The sequence below is a fragment of the Falco rusticolus genome, chromosome 5 (genome assembly GCF_015220075.1).
Source record: "Falco rusticolus isolate bFalRus1 chromosome 5, bFalRus1.pri, whole genome shotgun sequence".
Classification (NCBI taxonomy): domain Eukaryota; kingdom Metazoa; phylum Chordata; class Aves; order Falconiformes; family Falconidae; genus Falco; species Falco rusticolus.
The window spans coordinates 89,502,151-89,525,870 of NC_051191.1; the positions used below are offsets into that span (position 1 = coordinate 89,502,151).

A 23,720-nucleotide genomic window follows, 5' to 3' on the forward strand; every position below is an offset into this window, starting at 1 on the left:
GAAGGTAGATTTAGATTAGATATTAGGAAGAAATTCTTTTCTGCAAGGGTGGTGAGGCGCTGGCACAGGCTGCCCAGAGCAGCTGTGGATGCCCCATCCCTGGCAGTGCTCAAGGCCAGGTTGGACGGGGCTTGGAGCAACCTGCTCTAGTGGAAGGTGTCCCTGCCCATGGCAGGGGGGTTGGAGCTGGAGGATCCTTAAGGTCCCTTCCAACCCAACCCATTCTATGATTCATAGTACAAAAATGTATAATAAACTAATCAGTTCATTTTGAATACTCTAGTATATCACTCTCATTTAAAAATATAATTACCAGTGTATAGTACTTGTGAAACTAAACTGTTAAAATTCAAATTCTGTTTGAAGTCTACTTTATGTCCAGGAGAGATATTTTCTCAAAACTCTACCATAGCTTCAGTGACCTTTTATAAGAAAAAGTTTTGTAATTTAAAAATTAAAAGACAAAACAAATTTGCCTATTGCTGAAAGTATTCTTTGGTGCCAAAAGTTATGTATGTAAATGTTATGAAACTTTATTACTAATCTGGCTGTTCCTTGTGCGTATCTTTCCTTCTTGCCCCTGTATTCCCTATTTCAGTAACACTTCTCTTTTTCCCCTGTTGTATCCACATTATCCATGTTTTTTCTCTCCTGTGTTTTTCTCCGCCAATACCGATTTCCATTTTCTCCCTCTTAGATGCACTGCTGCTGGTGAAGATAATAAGCTCATAAGAAATACCCTGCTGAGACAAACCAATGGTCCATATCACCCAGCAGTCAGTCTCTGACAGTGGCAATAGAATATGTCATTTAGGGAGAGTAATAAGTTAGATCACTTTCTGCAGTCCATTCCCTTTCTAATCTCCCATCATCCACCATCACTGGATTGGAGATGACAGAGTGTCCAGTCCTTTTAGAATCCAGTTATCAATAATTTCCATGAGTTTTTCTAATGCCGTTTTGAACCTACTGATACTGTCAGCCTTCACAACCTCCTATGGTGGCAAGTTTCAGAAGTTCATTACCTGTTGGGTAAAGAAGTATTTTCTTCTCTTTTAAGCTGATTTTTCAAAACAAATGAAAGGGCTCCGTGTTTTTGCTGAATAACAGTTCCACGTATAGCTTACCCACTCTCTGGATGATGTAAATCTCAGTCTATCCCCCCACAACCTTCTCCACTCCAAACTGAGGTTGCAGCACTTTTAGTCTTTCCTGATAAAGCTTGTGTCCCTCACCCTGAGCATTAACTGCCTTCCCTTGATCAGTTCTGACTTGACTACTTCTTCAGATGTGGAGACTAGAGCTGCATACAGTACTCAAGTAATGGGCTCACAGAGATTTTATAAAGCAGCAAAATTATGCCTTCTGTGTTATTCTTTATACTCTGCCTGATAACGTCCAACATTACTTGGTTTTTTGGGTTGCTGCTGCACATTAAACCAAAGACTTCAGAGGAATGCCAACCATGCCCACAAAATCACTTTCTGCATCATAAATGCTAATTCCAAATTCAGCATTGTGTAAGCCTAGTTAAGATGGTTCATTTTTTCCCCTCTAGATGCCTTAGCCTATCCACATGGAAGCTCATTTATCACCTTCTTGCCCACTTACTCAGACTAATGAGGTCTTTCGGGAGTTGGTCACCATAGGTACTGAATTTCACTGTCCAAAGGAGCTTACTAGCACCTATGAACTTGGAGATTTCAGTGATCGCTACCTTTTATACATCATTAAAGATTATGAATAAAATTGGTCCAAGCAGTCATCCGTGGAGTACTCTACTTTTGATTTTTCTTCATGGTAGAAATCTGTTAAGCCTGATCCTTTGTTTTATGTTATCTGACCAGCTTTCAGTCCATAAAAAACCCCTTTTCTTCACTCCCATGAAAACTTTGCTTCTTTAGTGACATTGCTGTGGACTGTTATTGGAAGGCTCATGGAAAACATACATATATTCATATCCCCTTTATTTCCATGCATGCTGACAGTTTCATAGGATTAGAGGAAACTTGTCAGATGGGATTTCCCATTGTAGAAACTCTGCTGGCTTCTGCAGTGATCTTCACCCGAGTGCTTAGTTCATCTTTATTTTACCATCTTGCTAGGGACAGCAATCAGCCTTCCTAGTCTATAGTTCCAGAGTGCCTTTTGTAGATGGTTTTTCCCACGTGACTGTTTCTAGCTTTACACAGAGTAAAAGAACTATATATGGGTATCTTTAAGAAAAAAAAAAAAGATAGTTTTTAGACTATCCTGTGGACATGCTCAGAAGCCCTAGTTCCTAATGTAGGTTGAGAGCTAAATGGAATCCATGGCTTGAGTTTGAAATTTTGGAAAGTTTTAGAAAAGTTGGGAATTTGTCAAAATATATTCCTTTGAAAAATGGAAATTTAACTAATAAAAAAATTTATCTGTTCTGCATCATTTTCTTAGGTTGGAAGCCTACTGATATCTTGTGCTCTTTCCATCTTACATGAGCAGAAAGTAGTCTTACTAATCAAAGATTCCAGGCAGGGAAGCCTAAAAATGAGGGATGTCATGGTCTTATAGGGATATAATGCATCTTTATAAGCACCCATTTTCACCACTACCTTGGTGAAAGCTGTAATCATTGATATTTCTTGATTTCCTACATAGCTGAGTAAAAGGCTTTATAGGTTTCAGTCAATACTTCATCCTCTGTTCCATAAACGAATCAATTACTTGCTTCAGTGAGACTTTTGCATGTGGCACGTTGGTTGCAATTTGGAAGTAGTTTCTACATCCTGAGTCACAGGCTTAGGCTACGTAGTTTGATTTTAACAAATAGACACCACCTCAAAAATTATTTACCTACATGAATTAGTTCTGCTGTCAGATGTTACATAAAACAGGGTATCTAAAATATTAGTAGAAAAGTTACAAATGTTAAGTTTATGCAAATTACCAGGAACAGTTTTGACTTTAAACCCTGTCAGTTAATTGATGCAGTTTGAAGTTTAGTCCTCTATTTTCTGGACTTATTTAGAGGATATAAAAATCACTTTTAAAAAATGGTGTCTTTGCAGTCTTAATACGAACTACCATAGAACAAAAGTTAAGAAAAACTCTTAGACTGGAAATTTTCATTATACAACATATGAACAATTATACTGGATATTGCATATTATTACTAGTGCAATGTTCTGGGTTTTTTTTCAGCTAATGAAATATATCACTGTATCTTAGACAAAAAGAGATTGTTGTTATGTTTTGTAAAGCATATTAAAGTGTTCATTGGTAGAATCCTAGTGAGCCCAAATAATCAACTTCCTATATTCATTTAGGTAAATTGGTTGTGTAAAGATTTCTTTAATGATATATGTGCAATTCACCATAAGAATATTTGCTTAAAAAATTTAAAAGAAATTTTAAAAGAGAATAACAAACCTCAACAAGGATTTATGCTGCAATTGTAGCTGTATTTGTAAATTTCTCGTTTCAAATAAATTATTTCACATATTGCACATAAAGTGTATGTCCTAGGGAGCACAGACTGCCTCTAGAGACAGCATGCTAAAAAAAGGAGACATAAAAGAAAGCTGGATAATGTGGAGAAAAGCAGTCCTGGCTCCATCTGCTGTCTGCTTTTTCTCTCCTTTTCTTTTTTTTTGGCACCTTTTTTAGCACATTCAGAGTAGGTAGGTCCTATATCTCTTCAAACACAGGCAATGTTTTAGGATACTTTTTTCTACTTTTGCCTGCTATTGAGATTAGTTTAATTTTGGAAAAAAGATCTTTCTTTTATGTTTTCTGCTCACCATTGATAGTTTTGGTCTATGTTGTTCTTACTAGACACAACTCAGATTAAGTAAGAACATACTCTTTTTTTGTCACCCTAGAATCAAGGTAATTTTGTGACCTTCCCCTCTTCTTCATCTGTATTAGTAAATGCTGTAAGGAAGCCCAGGCACAGTTCTAGAATCATTGCTCATTCTTAAAAGTATGCTCACACTAGCATTTTCAACGTGTAATTGAAAAATCTACTTCAAGTGCTAGCTTTTTATGTCAATTTTTCTCACAGTCCTTGGAAATAGGAGGGTGGTTGGACCAAGCCTGAGAAGAGTCTGGAGGTCTGAAGTGTTAGAGCTTGTCCCTGTTCTTCTGTTGAATAGGCTTGATCTTCAGAATCACTTCTGAGGCTCTCTAATTTGTGCCAAAATCTCAATTATAAAGGTATCTTTTTCTGTCTTAACTGCATACAGTGTAGCTTGGCTCGCCTTCCAAACTGTTCTTGTCTTTTATTTAGAGTCCTAATAAATATAAATATTTTGCTTGAAAATTTTTATTTACTTGAATGTTCAATAGACTTCAATTTTTATTTTATTTTTATTTATTCTACAAATGGCAGAATTTTGCATACAGAAGAACTTCCCAATTGGAATTAGTGTAAACATTCAAATTTGGAAAACTGCTGCAAAGTAGAAGTAATACCTTTGAGTTAATCCTACAGTTCAAGAATTATTACTGAACTATGATTCTGAAAAGGTGTGTATTACTGTGCTTCTAAAACATAGTTCTGTCTCAATAACAGGACCCAATTAAAATGTCCAAATGAAAAGTCTGACTGTAGATTGTGGAAATACTGAAAATACAAAGGAGATGCTAAATACAAAGGCAAGAATGCAAATAAGTTTTTAAAAATACTGATATTTGCATTCTTAGATCTAAAAAATAGTACTGAAAGCTCGTCATAGCTAAATATCAGGAAAACTTACTGTGACTAAATTGCTAGAAATTAAAATTTTATTACAAAGAAGATTTCTAAAAAATACTAATGAAGAAAGATAATTTGTGAAATACATGTTTTCTCAGATAAGGAGGAACATGTAGTCACAAGAATAAAGTAATTTCAAATATAATAGAAAATTAGTAATGCAGTCAGGCCAAACATTCAACACACTAGAAAATACTACAATTCATAATTCCTGATGTTTTTGTGACATGAGTTAGACCCATTTTTATAGTATGTTAAGTCTAGTTCCAGCTTAGATGTCAGAATACCAAAAAAAATACATTTGAGTAGTCCTACCACTTAAGAAGATCAGAAGGTTAAAAAAAAACCCACAAAGCAAACCAAAGTGGAAACAGAGTTGGGGAGATCTTTGATAAATGTCTACATTAACATAAAAAGTGAGTTACTTTCTACAGCTTACTGAAGTAGCATGTGTTCCTGAGGTTTTTGCTGTCTAGAAACTAATAACTGGGTATTTCTTTAGATGACATTCCTTATCAGCAATAATTAAGATATAAGTAAGATTTCTTTTAAGGGAGTGGTTATTTGCTGAAAAAAATCTATGTTTGGTTGTTCCCAAACTACTTGTATCAGTTCAAGTGTTTCCAGCTGTAATGGAAGAGTTGGAGTAATACGGCTGTATAGATCATCAGCTGCCTTTTACTCAACAGGTCTGCAATTAAGGAATCATGTTCCCTAGGTACTGCTGAGTGCTCTAGCAGACAGTTCATGAACAAGATAATTTCAAGGAACGAGAAAATGTCTTAAAAACTAAATTTCGTTCAGTTCAAAGTACTTCCTCTCCAATCCCAACCATACTCTAAAAAAAAGAGTGAATCTTAGAGTTAAATATTGTATTAAATATTATTACTAATTATAATAATGGTAATATAATAATAACTCATTTATTTAAATGAAATTATTTGTTACCCAATTTTCTGTAAGCAGTCACACACGCAAAATGAATGACAGTTCATTTTTGTGTGTTTTTGTATAGTCTAGTTGTTTTCAATATTTTTCTTATATTAGTGTTCTCCCTCATCAAATTCTTCCTCATAAGAATCAGACAGGTCATATTGGTCATAACCGTCAGGTTAAGGTAACAAAGTATTATTTGAAGCAGTCTTCAAACTCAGGGATGTGTTATGTCATGCTCAGTTCATTTTTTCCCCAAGGTATCTCCACAAAAATTAGAATTAAAAGCATAGTATTATAAATAAAGATTGAGAAAGGGTGAGTGGTTCAGTTGCTCATTTTGAGAACGTCTTCTCTGGCACCTTTGTTTTTCAAATTGATATTAAGGATTTTTACCACGTAGACTCAATTCAGCTTATTGGTTTATTGGATCTTTTCCCCTGGACGTGTTCCATTTCTTTCCGCTGAAGCTGTTCTGTTGAGGCTGAGGTTATTTGTGACAGTGTTTTAAAAGCATATTATGTGTCTTTTTTTTCAATTTACAGTTCAGCTGTCTTACATATTGAGATTATCTTTCAGTATACCATATAAGCAATATATACCGGCAGTATATGGCATATATTATGGCAATCTACTTTGTTGCAACAAAACCATTTAAAATATTACAGAGTAAAGAGCACATCTAGAAATTGACGAGTGAAATTCACCTTCATGTTCAAAATACTCTTATCTTTTAAAATACATTTCTTGAAATGTATTGCAAATACTACAACATATAGCAAAATACAGATTCTCTTCCTGTACACGTAACATAAAGACATACATGCTGCTACCTGTGGTTACAGTTCAGTCACTTTGCTCATTTGTTCTGTTTCAGACGGTTCGCCATGGTTTTCCTTATCTACCCACTGCCTTAGCTTTTGACCCAGTTCAGAAAATTCTGGCGATTGGAACAAGAACAGGAGCCATACGAATGTATCCTTTCTCATTCAGAGTTTACACTATTCTGTGTATTTGTAATACATTGGTATGAATCATCTTCTGCAAGCACTCAGGTAAGGCTTCATGTTGTTATATTCTACTTTATTTTGCTTTGCTAGATGGACTAGGAAAGGGTGTGCTGTTGAGGAATTACCATTAGGTCCTTCAGATGTCCAGAGAAAATTATTTGACTGAGTTTTTGGCATATGGTTTTGGCATACATTGGTTAATATAAAGCTGTATTAATTGTTGTTTGCCAGCATGAGAAGTAGACGCTTTTCAGTATGCAAAGGTAGACTACAAAGTGGTAATGAGCAAGTTGTGCATGTTGTGCTAGCAGTAAATAAATTCATTACTGCAATGCAGTTAGCCAAATGTAGACATCTTCACACTAGATACCGATATATGAGTTATTGTTTAGACTCTTCCAAGTGAATGGTGGGAAATAAGTGATTTTAGGGTAGAATTCATCTCCTCCTAGAGGAGAATGTAAACACTCTGAAAGTGTCTGTTTCTCTTCATTAATTATAAATGTATATCAGTGCCAGCTCTTTTTTTATACAGTAGGAATTTCAAGTTAGAAGTCTACGTGGAATAAATTCAATATGAATGTAATAAAAAATTTGAAAACTTTGATTTAAAAACAAATGTCTGAGAATATTTAAATGTTACATAATTCAAAATGTTTCTCTGCGTAATTTTCTTAGTTTGTCATAATTCCAGTGTATTCCATTTCAGTGAAAATACCTATAAAGTAAGGAAAAAAAGAAGAAAGAATATTACAGGAGGGTTTAAAAGTTATGTGATATGAAAGGAATAAACCAGTATTTTTTACAACCTTTTTGTAGGCAAATAAATTCTGGGTTTCAAGTAGGGGACAGTGCTGTATAAAATACCAGCCTAATCTTTTCTGGTTCTTTTACTACCATTGTTCCCAAGGTAACTACAAACCTAATGAACCCAAAGGCAGGTTACAAAGAAAAGAAAAGTCTCCTCCTGGAGAATCACTCTGTGCTTCATGTAGCATGACTAAAATTTTGTTTCCTCCATTTTGGGGCACTCTTGTTCTGAATAGTCACATTTGCATAAGCCTCATTTTCTGTCTGATCCGGTACTTCTCACAAGACTCAACTAAACCTCTAGTTATGCAACAAGCTTTGCTTTGGTAGTTCTGCTCTTAATATCTACCTGTATGAAGCAGATTGAATAAATTCTATTCAGTTCTGAAGAGGAAAATCCTCTTGAATTTGTGCACTTCTGGAAAAGTGCAAGTCTAGTAGTCATGCTTTTTTCTTTTGGGAGGTAGGCAAGGTTAGAGGGCCAAATCCTTGTCTTTGGAAACTTCATTGTTTTCTTCTGTGAGTGGGGCTATTGGGAATTCCATGGGTAATGTAGGTGTAAGAAGACGACCTTGCAGAAGGCTGACTGCTGAGCCCACCTCTTCTTTCCATCTCAGCAACCTGGCTTTTGTAGGAGCAGTGCTGTTTCTGGCTAGGTATCCTATACCTTTATAAATCCCTCCTTTGAGAAAAATGCAGGTACAGAGCCTGAATTAATACAGGTTCATGTAGAATTAAGTTAAACCTGCATCTCCTCTGCACAGGAATGGAACAAGCAGTGGACAATTAGCTGTATTCCTAACCTTCTGTAAAACTCTCTATAATCTTCTATGGAAATTAATTCCAAAGGGTGAGAGGAAGAAGGGAGAAGAATGTTTTTCAAAGCACCCTTCCCTTTGCTATCTCTTCTCCAGTTTTGCTAGCAAACCCCTACATCATTCCCAGAAAATTTTCTACCAGTTCTAGTATCTGAATCAAATAAGAACACAAGATTACCAGGGAATTTGCTTATTTATTTTTTTTTAAGAGATGTCGTTTCATAACATAAGTGCTTCTCAGCTTAGGCACACAGCACCTGGTTTGCTTAATTGAGAACTGAGTTAATGGAAGCTGTGCTTTGAAGACAGAGGGTGCCATAAAAAGAATTACTTATTTATCCATTTTAACTAAGGCTTCTCCAGTTGGCTGTCAAAAGTTCACAGAACATATTATGTAAAAAGCCTAGTTGTGGACTAATAACTTTGCATTTGTACACAAGGCTGAGCAGTTATCGATGAAACAAGGCCTGGGACCATGCACAGAACACTACTCATTTAATCCAGTCTTGGGGCAACCATTTGTAATTGTTGAAATCGGGCAATAATATTCAAGTCAAGATGTAACGGGTTGAGTATTACATCTGAAAATACAATTCATAATGGAATTTTTAAAGCAAACTGAGAAAGTATTGATTTTAATGGCTCTGAGTCTTCCAAGTATTCTGTAAAAATACTTGTTAACAGAGCCACACAGTTTCATTCTGCCGTGAATCTGTTGGGTAACAGAAATAATTCATTCCACGCATACGTTGTGTTTGGCTGGTGCTTCTAAACAGTACTGTGGATGGAGTGAAAGGACACACTATTGGGCTACCATCAGAGAAATGCACCCAAGTAGTTAGTTGTTTGTTTATTGGAAGCACCAAAAGGGCCTGGTTTGGATCAGACTCTGTTGCACTGGCCAACACAAAGGCATAGCAAGACAGGATTTATGTTTAGTATTTATGTGATGATGTAGAACAAGTTTTCCTGTGACTAGTATGTCATATAATGGTACTGTTGCTTCCCTGTTTTTCTAGAAGATTCACAAAGTATTGGTATTTCTATTGGTCACAAGTTAACATGTCTCAAAGGACAGGCTGTTTCAAAGAAAATGAAATGTGTACCTCTGTGTTGTGAATTAATGTTTAACATCACACCTTCAGGTGATCATTTCAAATGATCCAGTAGCAGTACTGAAATTCACTATGCTAAATTGGCCTGGAATAGAGTATATTATTCATAAGTCACCATTAGAATACAGAGATAAATGAAAATTCATTTTGGTATGACAGTCAATTTGTCTCCTAGATTTCTTTTCAAGCTGCTTTAGATGCAACTGCTATAGCTTCTATAGCAATGGGAATTGCTGTTGCTATGCTCTACTGATCCTAGCAGTCTCTGTGGGATTCTTAAGGAACTTCAAACAGCCATGTAGGTTTTACCTGCACTGATGACTGCTGGGTACCAGATCCTCACAGGGGCAGCTATGCTCCGGCCCACAGAATGCGCTGCAAATCACCGACGAAAGAGTATCTTCCTATTACCAACACAAGCTAACAAAACCTGCAAATAAAGGGCAAAAAACCCGCTCTTGAAACAATTGCTATGCCATCTGGTTGTTCTTTTCTTTTGCCCTAAACACAGCAAATTTTATTTCCCTTCTGAGGACTTTTTTCCTATTTGAAGCCTGTTCTCTCCTCCCATACCTTTGATCATTGCTCAGATCATTGCTTGATACCACTCTACCTGGACTATCCTTGCTTCAGGCAAACACATTCAGATGAAGAGGAGCTATGAAACTGAATTCCTTTTCTTATCATCTCCATATCCTTCTCTAGTCCCAGTCTGGAGAATCTTCTGACATTGCACACGATAAAGTGTGCAGTCTCTGGTTACTATCAGAGAAGGTTCTGTATCATCGTACAGGGGGGTGAGAAATTAAGATACTTGGTCAGACTTAAGTCTCTTCCTCATTTTAGAGGAAAAGAAGTCATCTAGGGGTTTGTCACATTCTCAGTCTGAATAGACAGATTAAAATTAGTGTGGTTAGCACTGATTATTCCAGTATCTGATCTGAAGAAGTGGCATCTTTCTCTCAGATTTCCAGACGCATATTTCTATGTTGTCATTTGTTCATCACACAAATGCTTGTTAAAATTCATTATAGCTACTCCTTTGGACTTCTTCTATCACATCAAATATTTACTTAGCCAGTACAGTCACCTACTTCAAACATACAGAATAAAACATCTAAATATTTTTGTACTGAGCTGCTGATTATTTGGTGGTCAGCTGCAGTAAGAAATTCTGGAAGAGACTCTTCTATAGCTATTACCATTTTTGCTTACTAAGAAATGGGAGAAAGTTTGTCTTAAATCTAGTGCAAAGAAAACAACTTACGGGGTCCTGAATGGCCTCCACACCAATGAAAGCTTATCCATTATCAAACAGGTTTAAATTAGTAATATGTCTTTGGACATATTTAGTGTTGTCTGTTGTTGTCATTAATACATATTCTTTAGACTTACGGGCTTCATGTTGTCATGGATGCAGGTTATGGGGCACGCAAATCTTCATTTTCACTGTTTCCCGCTTGAGTAAAAAAGCAAACCATCCACAACGCATGCAAGGCTTTTCTAATAGACATAACAGTGTGCTGTATTCCAATCTTACCCGACAATATAGTAGCCTTTTTATACCTAAGCTTAGCTGCGTGGTCCTGACACTTCCTTTGCTCTGGCTCTGATGCTCATCACATATTTCTGTAAGCAATCCAATTCATTAGCCTGGTAAAATACTACGTCTTTGCTGTGTTACTTTTTTTGCCGGATGAATGAACTGAATTATCTGGTGCTTACCTCTGGTGCTAGTCAGGAAGATGCATAAGGACACTGGTAGGAGTGCATAGTTGGGACTGAACAGAGGGAGACAGACGAAAAATAGAAATTTTGACAGTAGAGAGCAGGTTATTAGATTGACTTGTCTTACTATGTGAAAATGAATCCCAGAAATCCAGCTATGGCAGAATGCAGTTGTCTACGAAATTTGCTACAAAATGTAGAAATAACCTTTCAATTTTGAGTGGTATGGAAGATAGCCTATCTTTGCTTATATTTTTAAAAATCTTCTTCATGTAAAGCCATTTGCAAATCACAACAATTCTACAGGCTCTGCTCAAGAGAGTTTCTGCTTTAGGATTATATTTGGAATAAGTTTTCTGGCCGGTTTTATGTGTTTCTTCCAATACTTTGATAGCAAGGGTGATTTTTAAATGTCAAATACAGTACAGCAATACTTACTTTACTAGGTACTTTTTGTGAAAAACAAAACATGGCTTCAGTATGGCCAAGAAGGCCAATAGCACCCTGGCCTGTATCAGAAATGTTGTGGCCAGCAGGACTCCCAAAGTGATCCATCCCCCCGTATTCGGCACTGCTCAGGCTGCACCTCAAATTACCTGTGTTCAGTTTTGGGCCCCTCGCTACAAGAAAGACATTGAAGTGCTGGTGCATGTCTAAAGGGCATCAAAGCTGAGGAAGGGTCTAGAGAAAAAGTCTAACGAGGACCAGCTGAGGGAACTGGGGGTGCTCAGCCTGGAGACAAGGAGGCTTGGGGGAGACCTTACCGCTCTCTACAACTACCTGAAGGGAGGTTGTAGCGAGGTGAGTATCAGTCTCTTCTCCCAAGTGACAAGCAATAAGACAAGAGGAAACAGCCTCGAGTTGTGCTGGGGGAGGTTTAGATTGGATATTAGGAAAAATTTCTTTACTGAAGGAGTTGTCAAGCATTGGAACAGGCTGCGCAGGGATGTGGTTGAGTCACCATCCCTGGATGTATTTAAAAAAATGTGTAGATGTGGTGCTTAGGGACATGGTTTAGTGGCAGACTTGGTAGTGCTGGGTTAACGGTTGTAGTCAATGATCTTGGGGTCTTTTCCATCCTAAAATGGTTCTATGGTTCTATAAGATTATCCCAGTTCTTTCTATGAAACAGCCAATAATCATATATTTGATTCCAGAGTTACTATCCCAAGTACAGGGGAAGGTGAAATCTAAACCTGATACAGCTCTGTTGAACAGCATGGATGTACAGCAGCAGCTGATGTACACAGAGAGACTTCATTACCAGGAGGTAAAACTTGAGGGTGTTTGTGCACACTAGAAAAAAATCAGGCAAAGAAAACAAGTACCACTAATGAAATCATCACCTGCAGAGTTCTGAGGAGGCATGGAATTTTACAGTAGTTAAAGAAAGTGTGGTAAAGAATGTTGGATATCAGGCTGGATGTACTTGAAGAGAATATAACTTGAGTTGAGGTCTGTGAGAAGGATGGCATAACATCTAAATATAAAGTGTGACAGATTTACTCTCCCTGGAACTGCTGTCTCTTAATCTAAGCAAGGTTTCGGTAGATTTATCCTTAAAATAAGCCAACTGTGTTCCATGCTGTTTACTCTATGAGATTTATTGGGCAGATGGAATGGGGGAAGCACAGACAAGATCATAAACCCAAAGTTCTGTTGTTTGACTTGGAAGAATCATTGATGCGTTTCATCTTTATCTCATTGTGGAATATATTTGGGATTTTTCCAGAGCATTTGAGTGATTCAGGAACACAAACCTCTCTGAGAGTCAGTATTCCTAACATAAGTTCTTTTAAAAATCCCTCTGGGAATCAACACATACATATATGTATTTTCATTTGCATAGATAAATAAATCAGTTAGTGCAGAAATAAGTTTATTGTCACTCTACAAGAATAAAAAAATACTATGAAATACCTGTAAACCAACAAATACGTCTATGTATTTTCATATGCATAGAAACCTAAATAAGTTATTATAGAAATTAATTTGTCAATCTGCAAGAATAAAAAATGTTATAAAAGGTATAACAATAATCAAATTTACCTGTATGATTAAATCTGTCTGAACCAGCATTTAGGGAATTTTAAATCTATACCAAGATTACGATGCATGTGGTTATGTGTGCACTCATGTATGTATACATATTAGGTCTCTGCATATGTGCATAAATTTAGGTCCATTGGTCTCCCAAGCCTCTTTCATGCTTTTTGAGTATGCAGTTTAAATATACAGTTACATCTAAATGTACTGGGCTTCCGTCATGTTCGGTTGCTATTTATCCAGGAGGTAAAAATGGAATCTGACATCTGGAAACAAACCTACTAAGAAAAAAATAGATTTTCATATATTTGGAGGAGCGCACAAAAGTGGTATACAGGTGGATGGATCTGGCAGCATTTTAAGTTGAGCTGAATGACTGCATTTATAGATAACTGTCTGAAAAAAATGCTTTCTGAATGTTTGTTGCAAGAATTTTATTGAGTTTAATTAGAAAAACAACTTCTGTGATATTGAAATGATGACTAGTGGTGATAGTCAACCATTTCAAAGAAGTGATGTGTCTTAATTAGACTTTGTGTGAGCTTCAGAGCTTTCCCTACCTTTTTTGTTCAAAACTTTGTCATCAGCAGAAGTGTTGTCATGCATAGGAAGGAATGCATATCAACATGCCCTCCTTTCCAGTCTGCTAATTATCTTTTTTAGACAGCTATCCATGACCTAAATTTGCAAGCATCCTTAAAACACAGAAATTTGTAGTCATACTATGCACTTAGTTATTTATTTTGACTCTTTCTTATTTTGCTTTTATCTGGCAAAATACTCTTGATGGGAGAGAGAATTGGTATTTCTCCAAACAACTTAGGAAAACTCATATCTATTAAAAAGGCAAACCCAGAGTACATAGGTACCTACGTACACTGGGAGTCTTTCAGCGTTGTGAAGAGAGACCTATTTCTGTCTAGCTATAAGCATTTATTCCATTTAAATTCTTGACGACTTCTCAAAGTTAGGTGCCTTTTTGCACATATGTTGTTTATGGAGGGAGGCCATGGACAAAAGGGAGCTGTGGAGAGTTGGATGCCCATCGTAAGGTAGAAAAGCTACAGTGCCTCTGAATGTCTCTGTATTGGGAATACCCATGTAGAAGGTCTTAGGAAATTTCTGGAACCAAAGAGATCTGTCTGTGAGGATCTTCTGAAGCAAGGAACATGAACCACATGTTGGTGGTTCAGTATGAGCTAGGACAGACATAGTTGCACACTATTTCAACCAAAAACTTAGGTACAGGTGTAGGACAAATGCATAGTTTTTTTCCTGAGGTCTGGAAAATGGGGATATAGACAAAACAGAAACTAGGATCTCATTCAGGAGAGGGGATGGAAAGATTTCCTTGAAGAGGTTATTCTCCCTTATCCATGGCCAGCTCAGTCCCTCTTTCCTTAACTGTGACCTAGTTTCACTCCAGTTCTTATGGTTCTTAGATTTCTGTTCCTCAGCCCTGACTTGTCTTTTCTTAGTGGCAGCAAATAAGCAATATTCGTTCAGTCTCCACCTTTCTCCTGATCTGTGCAAAACAGCTTCTGAATGACATATTTTTCTAAGGAAAGTGTTCAAGTTAGGATACAAGATGTTTCCCAAGTGCTTCAGATACAGCATTCAAAACCACACATGACTACAGAAGAAAGAATCAAAAAAAGAGCATCACGGGAGAAAGCTTGCCTGAAAGAGATTGTGGATCAAGAGCTCCCAGAAAGTGAATAGCTGAAACAGCTGAGTCTTAGGGGGCATCAAAAAAAAAATGAAAGCATAGCATCAATCTCCTTATCCAGAAGGAGCACAGGGAGGGGGAAATGACCCGGAAATGTGGGGATCCTGTTCCTTTTTAATGTTGTTGTGAAGGGAGAGCAAATGTAGTTATATGTAGAAGTCATCACCACTTAAGCACATTTCTGTGAACCCACCCAATCCCCTTCTGGACACGCAGAAAGTTCGTTGACCTCCTCAATCATGTACGTGAGTACAATCCTTAGTGCTTGGATAATTTGGAAAATGTGGGAGGTAGTCCTTCAAAAAGAACCAGCCCTTTCTGTTCCTCTCTGAATGGAAAGGCTGCCCTGGTCCTTGCAGAGGTTTTACAAGGGTCAGAGGCACCTGTGACTGGGAGAGAACTGGGAACATCAACTCCCAGTCTGTTACATAGCCCCTTGCACTCAGACAAGCACTTTTGACTTCATGCCTATGTGGCCTCAGTCAACGCAGAAATGGGCTCTGCCATTGTCAAGGCATATTCTCAGGATCCAGGAGCACAGAGATTGTGCAACATCATTCTGGTGTAGACAAGCACCCAAACAGTGTTAAAAAATCCTGTACCTGATGGTAAATAAAGCATTAGTCTTCATCAGCTCTTAGGCCAGTTAGGTAAGGCACAGACATTGTGCCTTCTGGTGTAGCCTGTTAAGATGCTTATAAGTCTAACACTGGTGGGCCTCCAAGGCTTGCATAGCGTGAGGTCATAGTTCATGAGGTTTAGGTAGTTACAGCAACCCTGGGTTGTGCACCAGATGGAAACATGGATTCCATGAACTTGCTTTCTCCTTCATAGTTCAAGAATCCACAGAGATCAAAGGCTTGGAAGATTTTCTTGGTGTCCTCCGCTATTACTATTTGAAGAAAGATAGTTTGAAGAATGGTATCTGAGGCAATCAGTCACCCCTGGTGGACTTACTCTTTGCAAACTAGGTACCGACTAAAAAGTAAGAGTTGGAGCTGCCAGGCTCCACAGGGTGATTGACGCTCTTGAAAACAGGCATAGACTTCTGAAGCTACATGAAAGGCTGATGAAGTCATGGTACTAGCTCACAGCACAGGGGCTTTGCAACTGGGCTCCGCGTCTGAAAGTTTTGCATCAACAGCTGACCATTTCGCATCTAGAGGATAATGCTGTCCCACAAATCCAAACTTGTTTTCTGGGACCAGAACCTCCCATTAATCATACATAAAGCAATCATGGTGGCAAGTACTCCCAAAAAATCATTCTGCCCATCTTTTTCCACAAAAAAAGGAGGTCCAGGAGGATGGGTGCATTAAAATATACTTCCAGCATAGCATCTGCAGGTGCAAGGTTAAATTGCATTCTTCTTCTGAAGCACCTCACAGAGTGTATTGTCCAGACTTGTACTAGGGAGGTAGGCCAGGAAGCAGTTACCATTGTGCCACTCAGAAATGGTACAAGCAGGAACAAGAAAACTAAAAATAAGAATGACCTTACTGAGCAGTGGTGGCATGGGCAGTGAAGTGCTAAAGTCATCTCTGAGAGAGGCGCTGAAGGCCAGCATAGCGCTCCCTAGATAGTCTGAAACTAAGTAAGCAAATGTTTGTGGGTAAGTCCCTCTTGAGCAAATGTTCAAACCAGATATCAAATTTGAATGAAACCACCTGAAACAGGTAAAATGAAAATGTGACAAGTCTCAGCACAGACTTCTGCTCCCATTATAATGTAGACATAACCAATGCATCTGGAGATTTCTTCTGGAAAGAGCCATGAATAATGCAAGATGGTGAGTTTTATCTACCTATTTTCAATTAAGATCCACTGTACCAGCTTGAATGATCCTCTGGCCACGTAGGAAACAACTAATATTGTCATCATATTTCACAGGGTCATATACAAGTGCCAGATTTATCCGTCACCTCTTAAAGTGATGGAAGAAACTCTGAAACAAAATCAGACAGGAAGCATGCCTGCAGTGTGAAATACCAGAAAGTCAGCTTCAGTAGCTTGGGAGAGTGACTTCATTTGAGAAGCGCATGGGTAGTTGTATCTTTTTTTGGATGTTTTTGGGAACTTCAGTGTCTTTTTGTATGGGTTAGGTACCTCAGAAGTGATACTATGACAGAGGAGAAATAATTAAAAATAGGAAGATAACCAACAGCAGTTTGCAGAAAGTTACTAGTTTTCTCTCGGCAAAGTGAATCATAGAAAAATTTATGTTGGAAAGGACCTTTAAAGGCCGTGGAATCTAACCCCCCTGCATTGAGCAAGGACATCTTCATCTAGGTAAGGTTGCTTAGAGCCCCATCCAACCTGACCTTCAGTGTTTCCACGGATGGGACATCTACCACCTCTCTGCACAACCTGTTCCACTGTTTCACCACCCTCATTGTAAAAAATATTTTTTTTATATCTAGTCTAAATCTACCCTCTTTTAGTGTAAAACCATTTCCCCTTGTCCTATTGTAACAGGCCCTGCTAAGAAGTTGTTCCCCTCTTTTTTTTTATAAGCCTCCGTTATGTATTGAAAGGCCATAATAAGGTCGCCCCAGAGCCTTCTCTTCTCCAGGCTGAACAACCCCAAATCTCCCAGCCTGTCCCCATAGGAGAGGGGCTCCAGCCCTCTGAGCCTTTTTGTGGCCTTCTCTGGATCCACTCCAACAGCTCCATCTCTCTCCTGTGCTCAGGGGTCCAGAGCTGGAAGCAGTGCTACAGGTGGGGTCTCACCAGAGTGGAGTCGAGAGGCAGAATCACCTTCCTTGACCTGCTGGCCACACTTCTTTTGATGCAGCCCAGGATGTAGGTGGCCTTCTGGGCTGCACACACACATCGTCAGCTTGCGTCCGGCTTTTCATCCACTAGTACCCCCAAATCCTCCTCTGCAGGGCTGCTCTCAATTCCTTCATCCCCCAGCCAGTACTGATTCTGAGGGTTGCTCCGACCCAGGTGCAGGGCCTTGTCTTTGGCCTTATTGAACCTCATGAGGTTCACAGATGCCCACTTCTTGAGCTTGTCCAGGTTCCTTTGGATGGCATCCCACCCCTCAGGTGTGTCAGGGAGGGTGCACTTGATCCCGCTGTCTATGTCACTGATGAAGATATTAAACAATACCGGTCCCAATATGGACCCCTGAGGGACACCACTTATCACCAGGTTCCATCTGGACATGGAGCCATTGACCACTACCCTGCAACCAATTCCTCATTCACCAAACAGTCCACCCATCGAATCCATCTCTCTCCAATTTGAAGAGAAGGATGTGGTGGGGGACCATGTCAGAGGCCTTACAGAAGTCCAAATAGATGACATCCGTGCTCTTCCCTTGTCCATTGATGTAGTCACTTCATCATAGAAGGCCACTAGGTTGGTCAGGCAGGACTTTCCCTCAGGGAAGCCATGCTGGCTGTCTCGAAACACCTCCCTGTCCTCCATGTGCCTTAGCATAGCTTGTAGGAGGATCTGTTCCAGGACCTTCCCGTGCATAGAGGTGAGGCTGAGAGGTCGGTAGTTCCCACGATCCTCCTTTCTACCCTTTTCAAAAATGGGTGCGATGTTTCACTTTTTCCAGTCACCAGGGACCTCACCTGACTGCCATGACTTTTAAAATATCATGGAGAGTGGCTTGACAACTACATCATCCCTTTGTGGTTAGCACTGACTAAGACTTAACCAGCAGAAGGTGATGCGAGTGTATAGCCACAGCAGCTGGAATCATATGGCAAAAGACACATGCTCTAATGCTGAAGAATTTATTTCACATTTTTGCTCTAGCCCCACAGTGTAAAGGAATGCAAATTATGTCTGTGCCAGGCTTCTGAATTACGCTCTGTGTTGTTACAATAACGTCCTGGGTGCCTCTGCTGATTTTGCATTGATATGCAAAGATTACAACAATAAAGCCATCCATAGTAACTACTTTAAAGACTAACTATAATAAACAAAGTACACATCATTTAAAGAATTGCCTGTCTGCCATTGTGCTAACATTGTACTAAAATACTGTAAGCCAAGGCGGACTTGGCAAGTCAGCTCTCAGTGATGCTGGGTTTTGATAAAAGAGGAGGTCCCTTCTTTTATGTTATGTCCTTCTTACTCTATGAATGTTTTCTTTATAGGCATGCTGCATTAGGTATTACATCCCAGATTTTGCAATTACGGTGTCTTTCCTTGATTGTTTCTTGTGGTGGGTTGACCTAGCCAGCAGCTAAGCAGCACATAGCCATTCACTTACTCCCCCCAGCAGGGCATAGGAAAGAACTGGAAAAGCAAAAGTGAGAAAACTCGTGAGTTCAGATGGCGACAGTTTAATAAGTGAAGCAAAGCTGTGCCTGTAAGCAAAGCAAAATAAGGAATTTACTCACCGATTCCCATCAGCATGCAGATGTCCACCCACTTCCTGGAAAGCAAGGCCTCAGCATGTTGCACGGTTAGTCACTTGGGAAGGCAAATGCTGTAGCCGCAAATGTCTCTGCTTCCTCCTGGTTTCCCTGAGCATCATACTGAGCATGCTGTTATATGGCAGGGAATATCCCTTTGGTCACTTTGAGTCGGCTGTCCTGGCCGCGTCCCCCTCCCAAACTCTTGCATACCCCAGCCCACTCACTGTGGCAGGGTGGGCAAAATAAACTCTTGGGTTTTTATTAAGACTGTTTTAGTCATATCTAAAACACCCCACCATACAGGCTGCTATGGAGAAAATCAGCTCCATCCCAGCCAGGCGCAGTACACTTCTCAAAAATTCTGCAGTACTGTTTGTTTGAACAGTTTTCAAACAATGATGACTGGAAATCTAGTGGTCTTAATGTGCTTTCATTGTAAAACTGCTGTCTTGAGCAGAAACAGTATTTCACAAACTTCTCTCTAATTATTGATAATAATTGTGCTTCCTGATAAACAGTATCTGGGATATTTTCATTTTACTAAATAACTATTAGCAAGTATCTGTGTATATTTGTGTTGCTATTCAACATTAGCCCTAAAAATGCTCACAGATAACATAAGAAGGAAATACCGGAATTTGATTCTTTTGTACTATGGTTGATTTCTGGGACTTTTTTGTGATTGCTCCAAGAAAGCTAAAGCCCAGATCACCTAGTAGGCTGCTAACTTTCAAGCACTATAGCAGGTGCATTTTAAATGCTAAGATTTTTAGAGGAGTTTGAGTTTCTGTTTTGTTATTTAGCTTTATTTTCTACAATGCTAAATTGATAGTGCTATGACATTATATTTACATATTTCAATTGCTTCAGTAAATAAGGATTGGCTAAATTATGTGGTCTTATCTGAGACGTCAATTTCAAATGCATTGTGCTTTTATTATGAGATGAATCACTGTGTGGCAGATGTATACTAACATTTTAGTAATTTAATGTATTAGGCATGCACATGAATAACTTTACTCAACTATATAGTCTCTTGGAAGCCTATGATTAGAACTTAACATAGTTTTTTAAAATAATTATCTTTAATTTTTTTTCTTTATTATTATTTGCACCATGTAAGTTCACAGGTTCAAATAATTTCTTGATTTCAGATGTGGGTAGATGTTTGCCCCGGTTCCCATTACATTATAACAAGAGTGTTTTTTCACAGCAGTTTTATTAATCTTAATTTGTAGAGTTTGAGAGATTTCACTTGATGTTAAATTCTTATTGCTAAGGGGTGGCTAACAATACATTAGTACTTTGACTGTTGAGGAACTTGATTTAAAACATGTGATTTGGTTAGGGGAAATGTCCTATGTTCCTTCCACAGACGTTTTATATGCTCCAATCGGTAGATTTACATACTTTTAATGCCAATTCATTTTATCTTACTAGCCAAATTCATGAGAGGGGCATCATTTTGAAACCCAAGAATGTAGTCTCTTAGATAAAAATTCAATTAAAACTTAACTTTGAATGTGGCCATTTTTAAAGTAAGTGCTAGAATGAAAAGGGTTTAGGTGCCATTCATGAAATCAAGCAAGCAAAGTAATATTTATTTCCCAGTAGTATATTCACAAGAGGCTTCTGGTAGATAAGAAGACAGAGAGTTTACCTGTGTCTTATTCCACTGTGGAGAGTAGCCTAACCACCAGTACGTAAATAGGGCATAAGCAGGACCTGTGAGCCCAGGCTGGAGCAGGTTTGCTGGCAGGTCTTGTGGCCCCGCAGGGGACCCACGCTGGAGCAGTTTGTGCTCGTGGGGGACCCACGCTGGAGCAGGGGAAGAGTGTGAGGAATCCTTCCTCTGAGGAGGAAGGAGCAGCAGAGACAACATGTGATGAACTGACCACAACCCCCATTCCCTGTCCCCCTGTGCTGCTCAGGGGGAGGAGGTAGAGAATTTGGGAGTGACATTGAGCCCTGGAAGAAGGGAGGGGAGGGGGGGGGTATGTTTTTAAGTTTTGATTTTATTTCTCATTATCCTACTCTGATCTGAATGGTAGTAAACTAATTTCCCCAAGTCAAGTCTGTTTTGCCCATGACAGTAATTGGTGAGTGATCCCTCGTCCTATGTTGACACATGACTTTTTGTCACATTTTCTCTCTCCTGCCCATCTGAGGAAGGGAGTGATAGAGCAGCTTTGGTGGGTGCCTTGCATCCAGCCAGGGTTAAACCTCCAGACCATCTATGCTTGTAAGCTATTTTTCAGCTTATAGTGTTTTGCTTTGCAGGAAAAGCAAGCCCAACCATGGTAGGAGACTTGCACTCCAGTCTGTGCTCAAGGAGTGTTTATAAATTTTATTTTGAACAGTGATTAGGTGCAATAATTCTAACATCAAAAGTTATTCTCATTTTTGTAGATCATGTTAACTTGGCAAGACAGATTGAATATCTAATTAGTAATAGCTTCATGTGTTTGTTTCACAGGAGTTTTCATAAACCAGTTTATACTAGAAGATCAAATGGTATCTGATCGATTTGGTAATTTCAAAGTAGCTTTTAGATTTAGAGCTGCCTGTATGGGCCCATAGCTTTTGTCATTAGTGAATATATTTATTTTGTATTACGAGGTCACTAGAGAGAATACACAGATTATAGTAGGGGCTGGAACCTAAGACCTCTCCATCCCAGGTGAAAACTTGCTAGCCATGATTTCTTGTTCCATTTCTCTTAATTAGTCTTACCTTCTCCTCCAAGCCTCCAGGTCCTGCCCTTCTGAACTGAAAGAATTGAGTTACTGTAGTTCCAAGAAGGGTCTGGTCAGGACATTCTGTTCATAGCACTTTTTTTTTTAAGCAGAGTAACTGTTCATTTTTGTTCCCTCATTATCTTTAGATGCCAGAAAAACTGAACTGATGGGGCAGTTTTTGCATGCTTTGTAAGTACACCTTTTCATTCATACAAGAAGGTGTCTGATGGATAGAGACAGACACCTGCAGACATAGAATTGGCTAAACAGAGTTTTTGAAGATAAAAGTTTTCATCTTTAGCAAAGCCTGAGACTTGCCTTTTCAAGTCCTTTGGCCCTTAATAAACAGAGCCTTCAACTTGGTTCCTGCTGCTCGTATCTGTAAAATGGAAAAGCATCTACCAGAAATCTTATAAAATGTAATGCAAAGTTGTAAAATTCTTTTAAGATTAAGAACACCAGAACTGTATTTTCCAAATCTATAGAAAAGGGAAATCCTTAAATACATTCACAACGGTGATGAGCACCGTTACAAACATCTGTGAATTATTCTGTGCATTTTGATGTGTGTGGCTTGTATAAAGTGAATTAATAGCCATTCCTGAACACATACGTCAACTAAAATAAAATTTCATATAAAAATGGACGTAAAATTATTTTAAAGGTAGCTCACCTAAATGAAAACCATCATCAGGACCAAAAGCTTTTCAAGCTGCCAAGTTCCTCAAGTAGGATGTCCCAGCTAAAAAGAAAACAAACTCCAGCCTTTCCTGAAACAAGAGAAGGGAATTCTCCTGTGAGGATCATCCCTAAGAATGTCTTCACCTGTGCTCCTCAAGTTTGTAGGTTAGAGTTCCTAGCATTGCAACTGTCAAATGAAAGGGAATTTCAATGAAAACCTGATTCATTTTATAGGTTCCTTCAGTTTTAATTGAGAAATCATTCTTTTGTACTTGAAAGTAGAAGAATCACTTCATTAGGCTGATATTTTTTACTACAGAAAAGCTTTATCAGTTTCCTTTAGGAGTAAATTAAATCATAGGGAAATCAGTATCTGCAATAAGAAAACAGTGTAATTTTCAGGGCTGCTGAACAACTTAAGGACTTCAGACATTTTTCAGTTGTTTAAAAAACATTTAAATTATTTTTAAAGGCATATAAGTAACACTATATGCTACATATTTCTAGAAGTAAGCTACAACCTATGCTACAAAAGAGGACAGAAGAACATTAAGAATCCTTACTAGTTTTGTTTAGAGGAACAATTATCTCCTGAATTCAAATCCATTAGTTAATTTAATTCTGAGTGGGCAGGTAGAATGTTGTACCTTGCCTATTTTAGCTAGTTGTAGCCATTTTAGGGCTTCGCAGAAAGATACTAAGAGGCATTATATTAAAAGTAAATATTTTTCTTCTGAGTTCCTACCCTAACCAATGAAACTCTGAAACAGAGTTAATAAAAGTATGGTACATGTAGGTCTGCATGTTCAAAGCATTCATTTTCAATTAGTTCTGTATCACTTTTGTCCCCACACCTCTCCAGCTTTGCTTCTGCTACTGTCGGGATTCTTCACCAACCTTGTGCTTCTGGTCCTTATGAGCAAGAGCTGTTTCAGGGTCCTTGTCTGCTTTGCCATGCTGTGTGCTGTAGAAAAAGGAAGAAGCACAGACATTCC

At 38.6% G+C, this 23,720-nt stretch overlaps 1 protein-coding gene across 4 annotated transcripts in view; it reads left to right on the forward strand.

Moving 5' to 3' along the window:
- Positions 1–23,720, forward strand: part of STXBP5L (syntaxin binding protein 5 like) — a 207,431-nt gene that overhangs the window by 11,226 nt on the left and 172,485 nt on the right. For all 4 annotated transcript variants that reach the window (XM_037387448.1, XM_037387449.1, XM_037387450.1 and 1 more), the window contains exon 2: positions 6,546–6,643. In XM_037387448.1, coding sequence (XP_037243345.1) covers positions 6,546–6,643 — 98 coding nt within the window. The remainder of the gene's footprint in view (positions 1–6,545; positions 6,644–23,720) is intronic.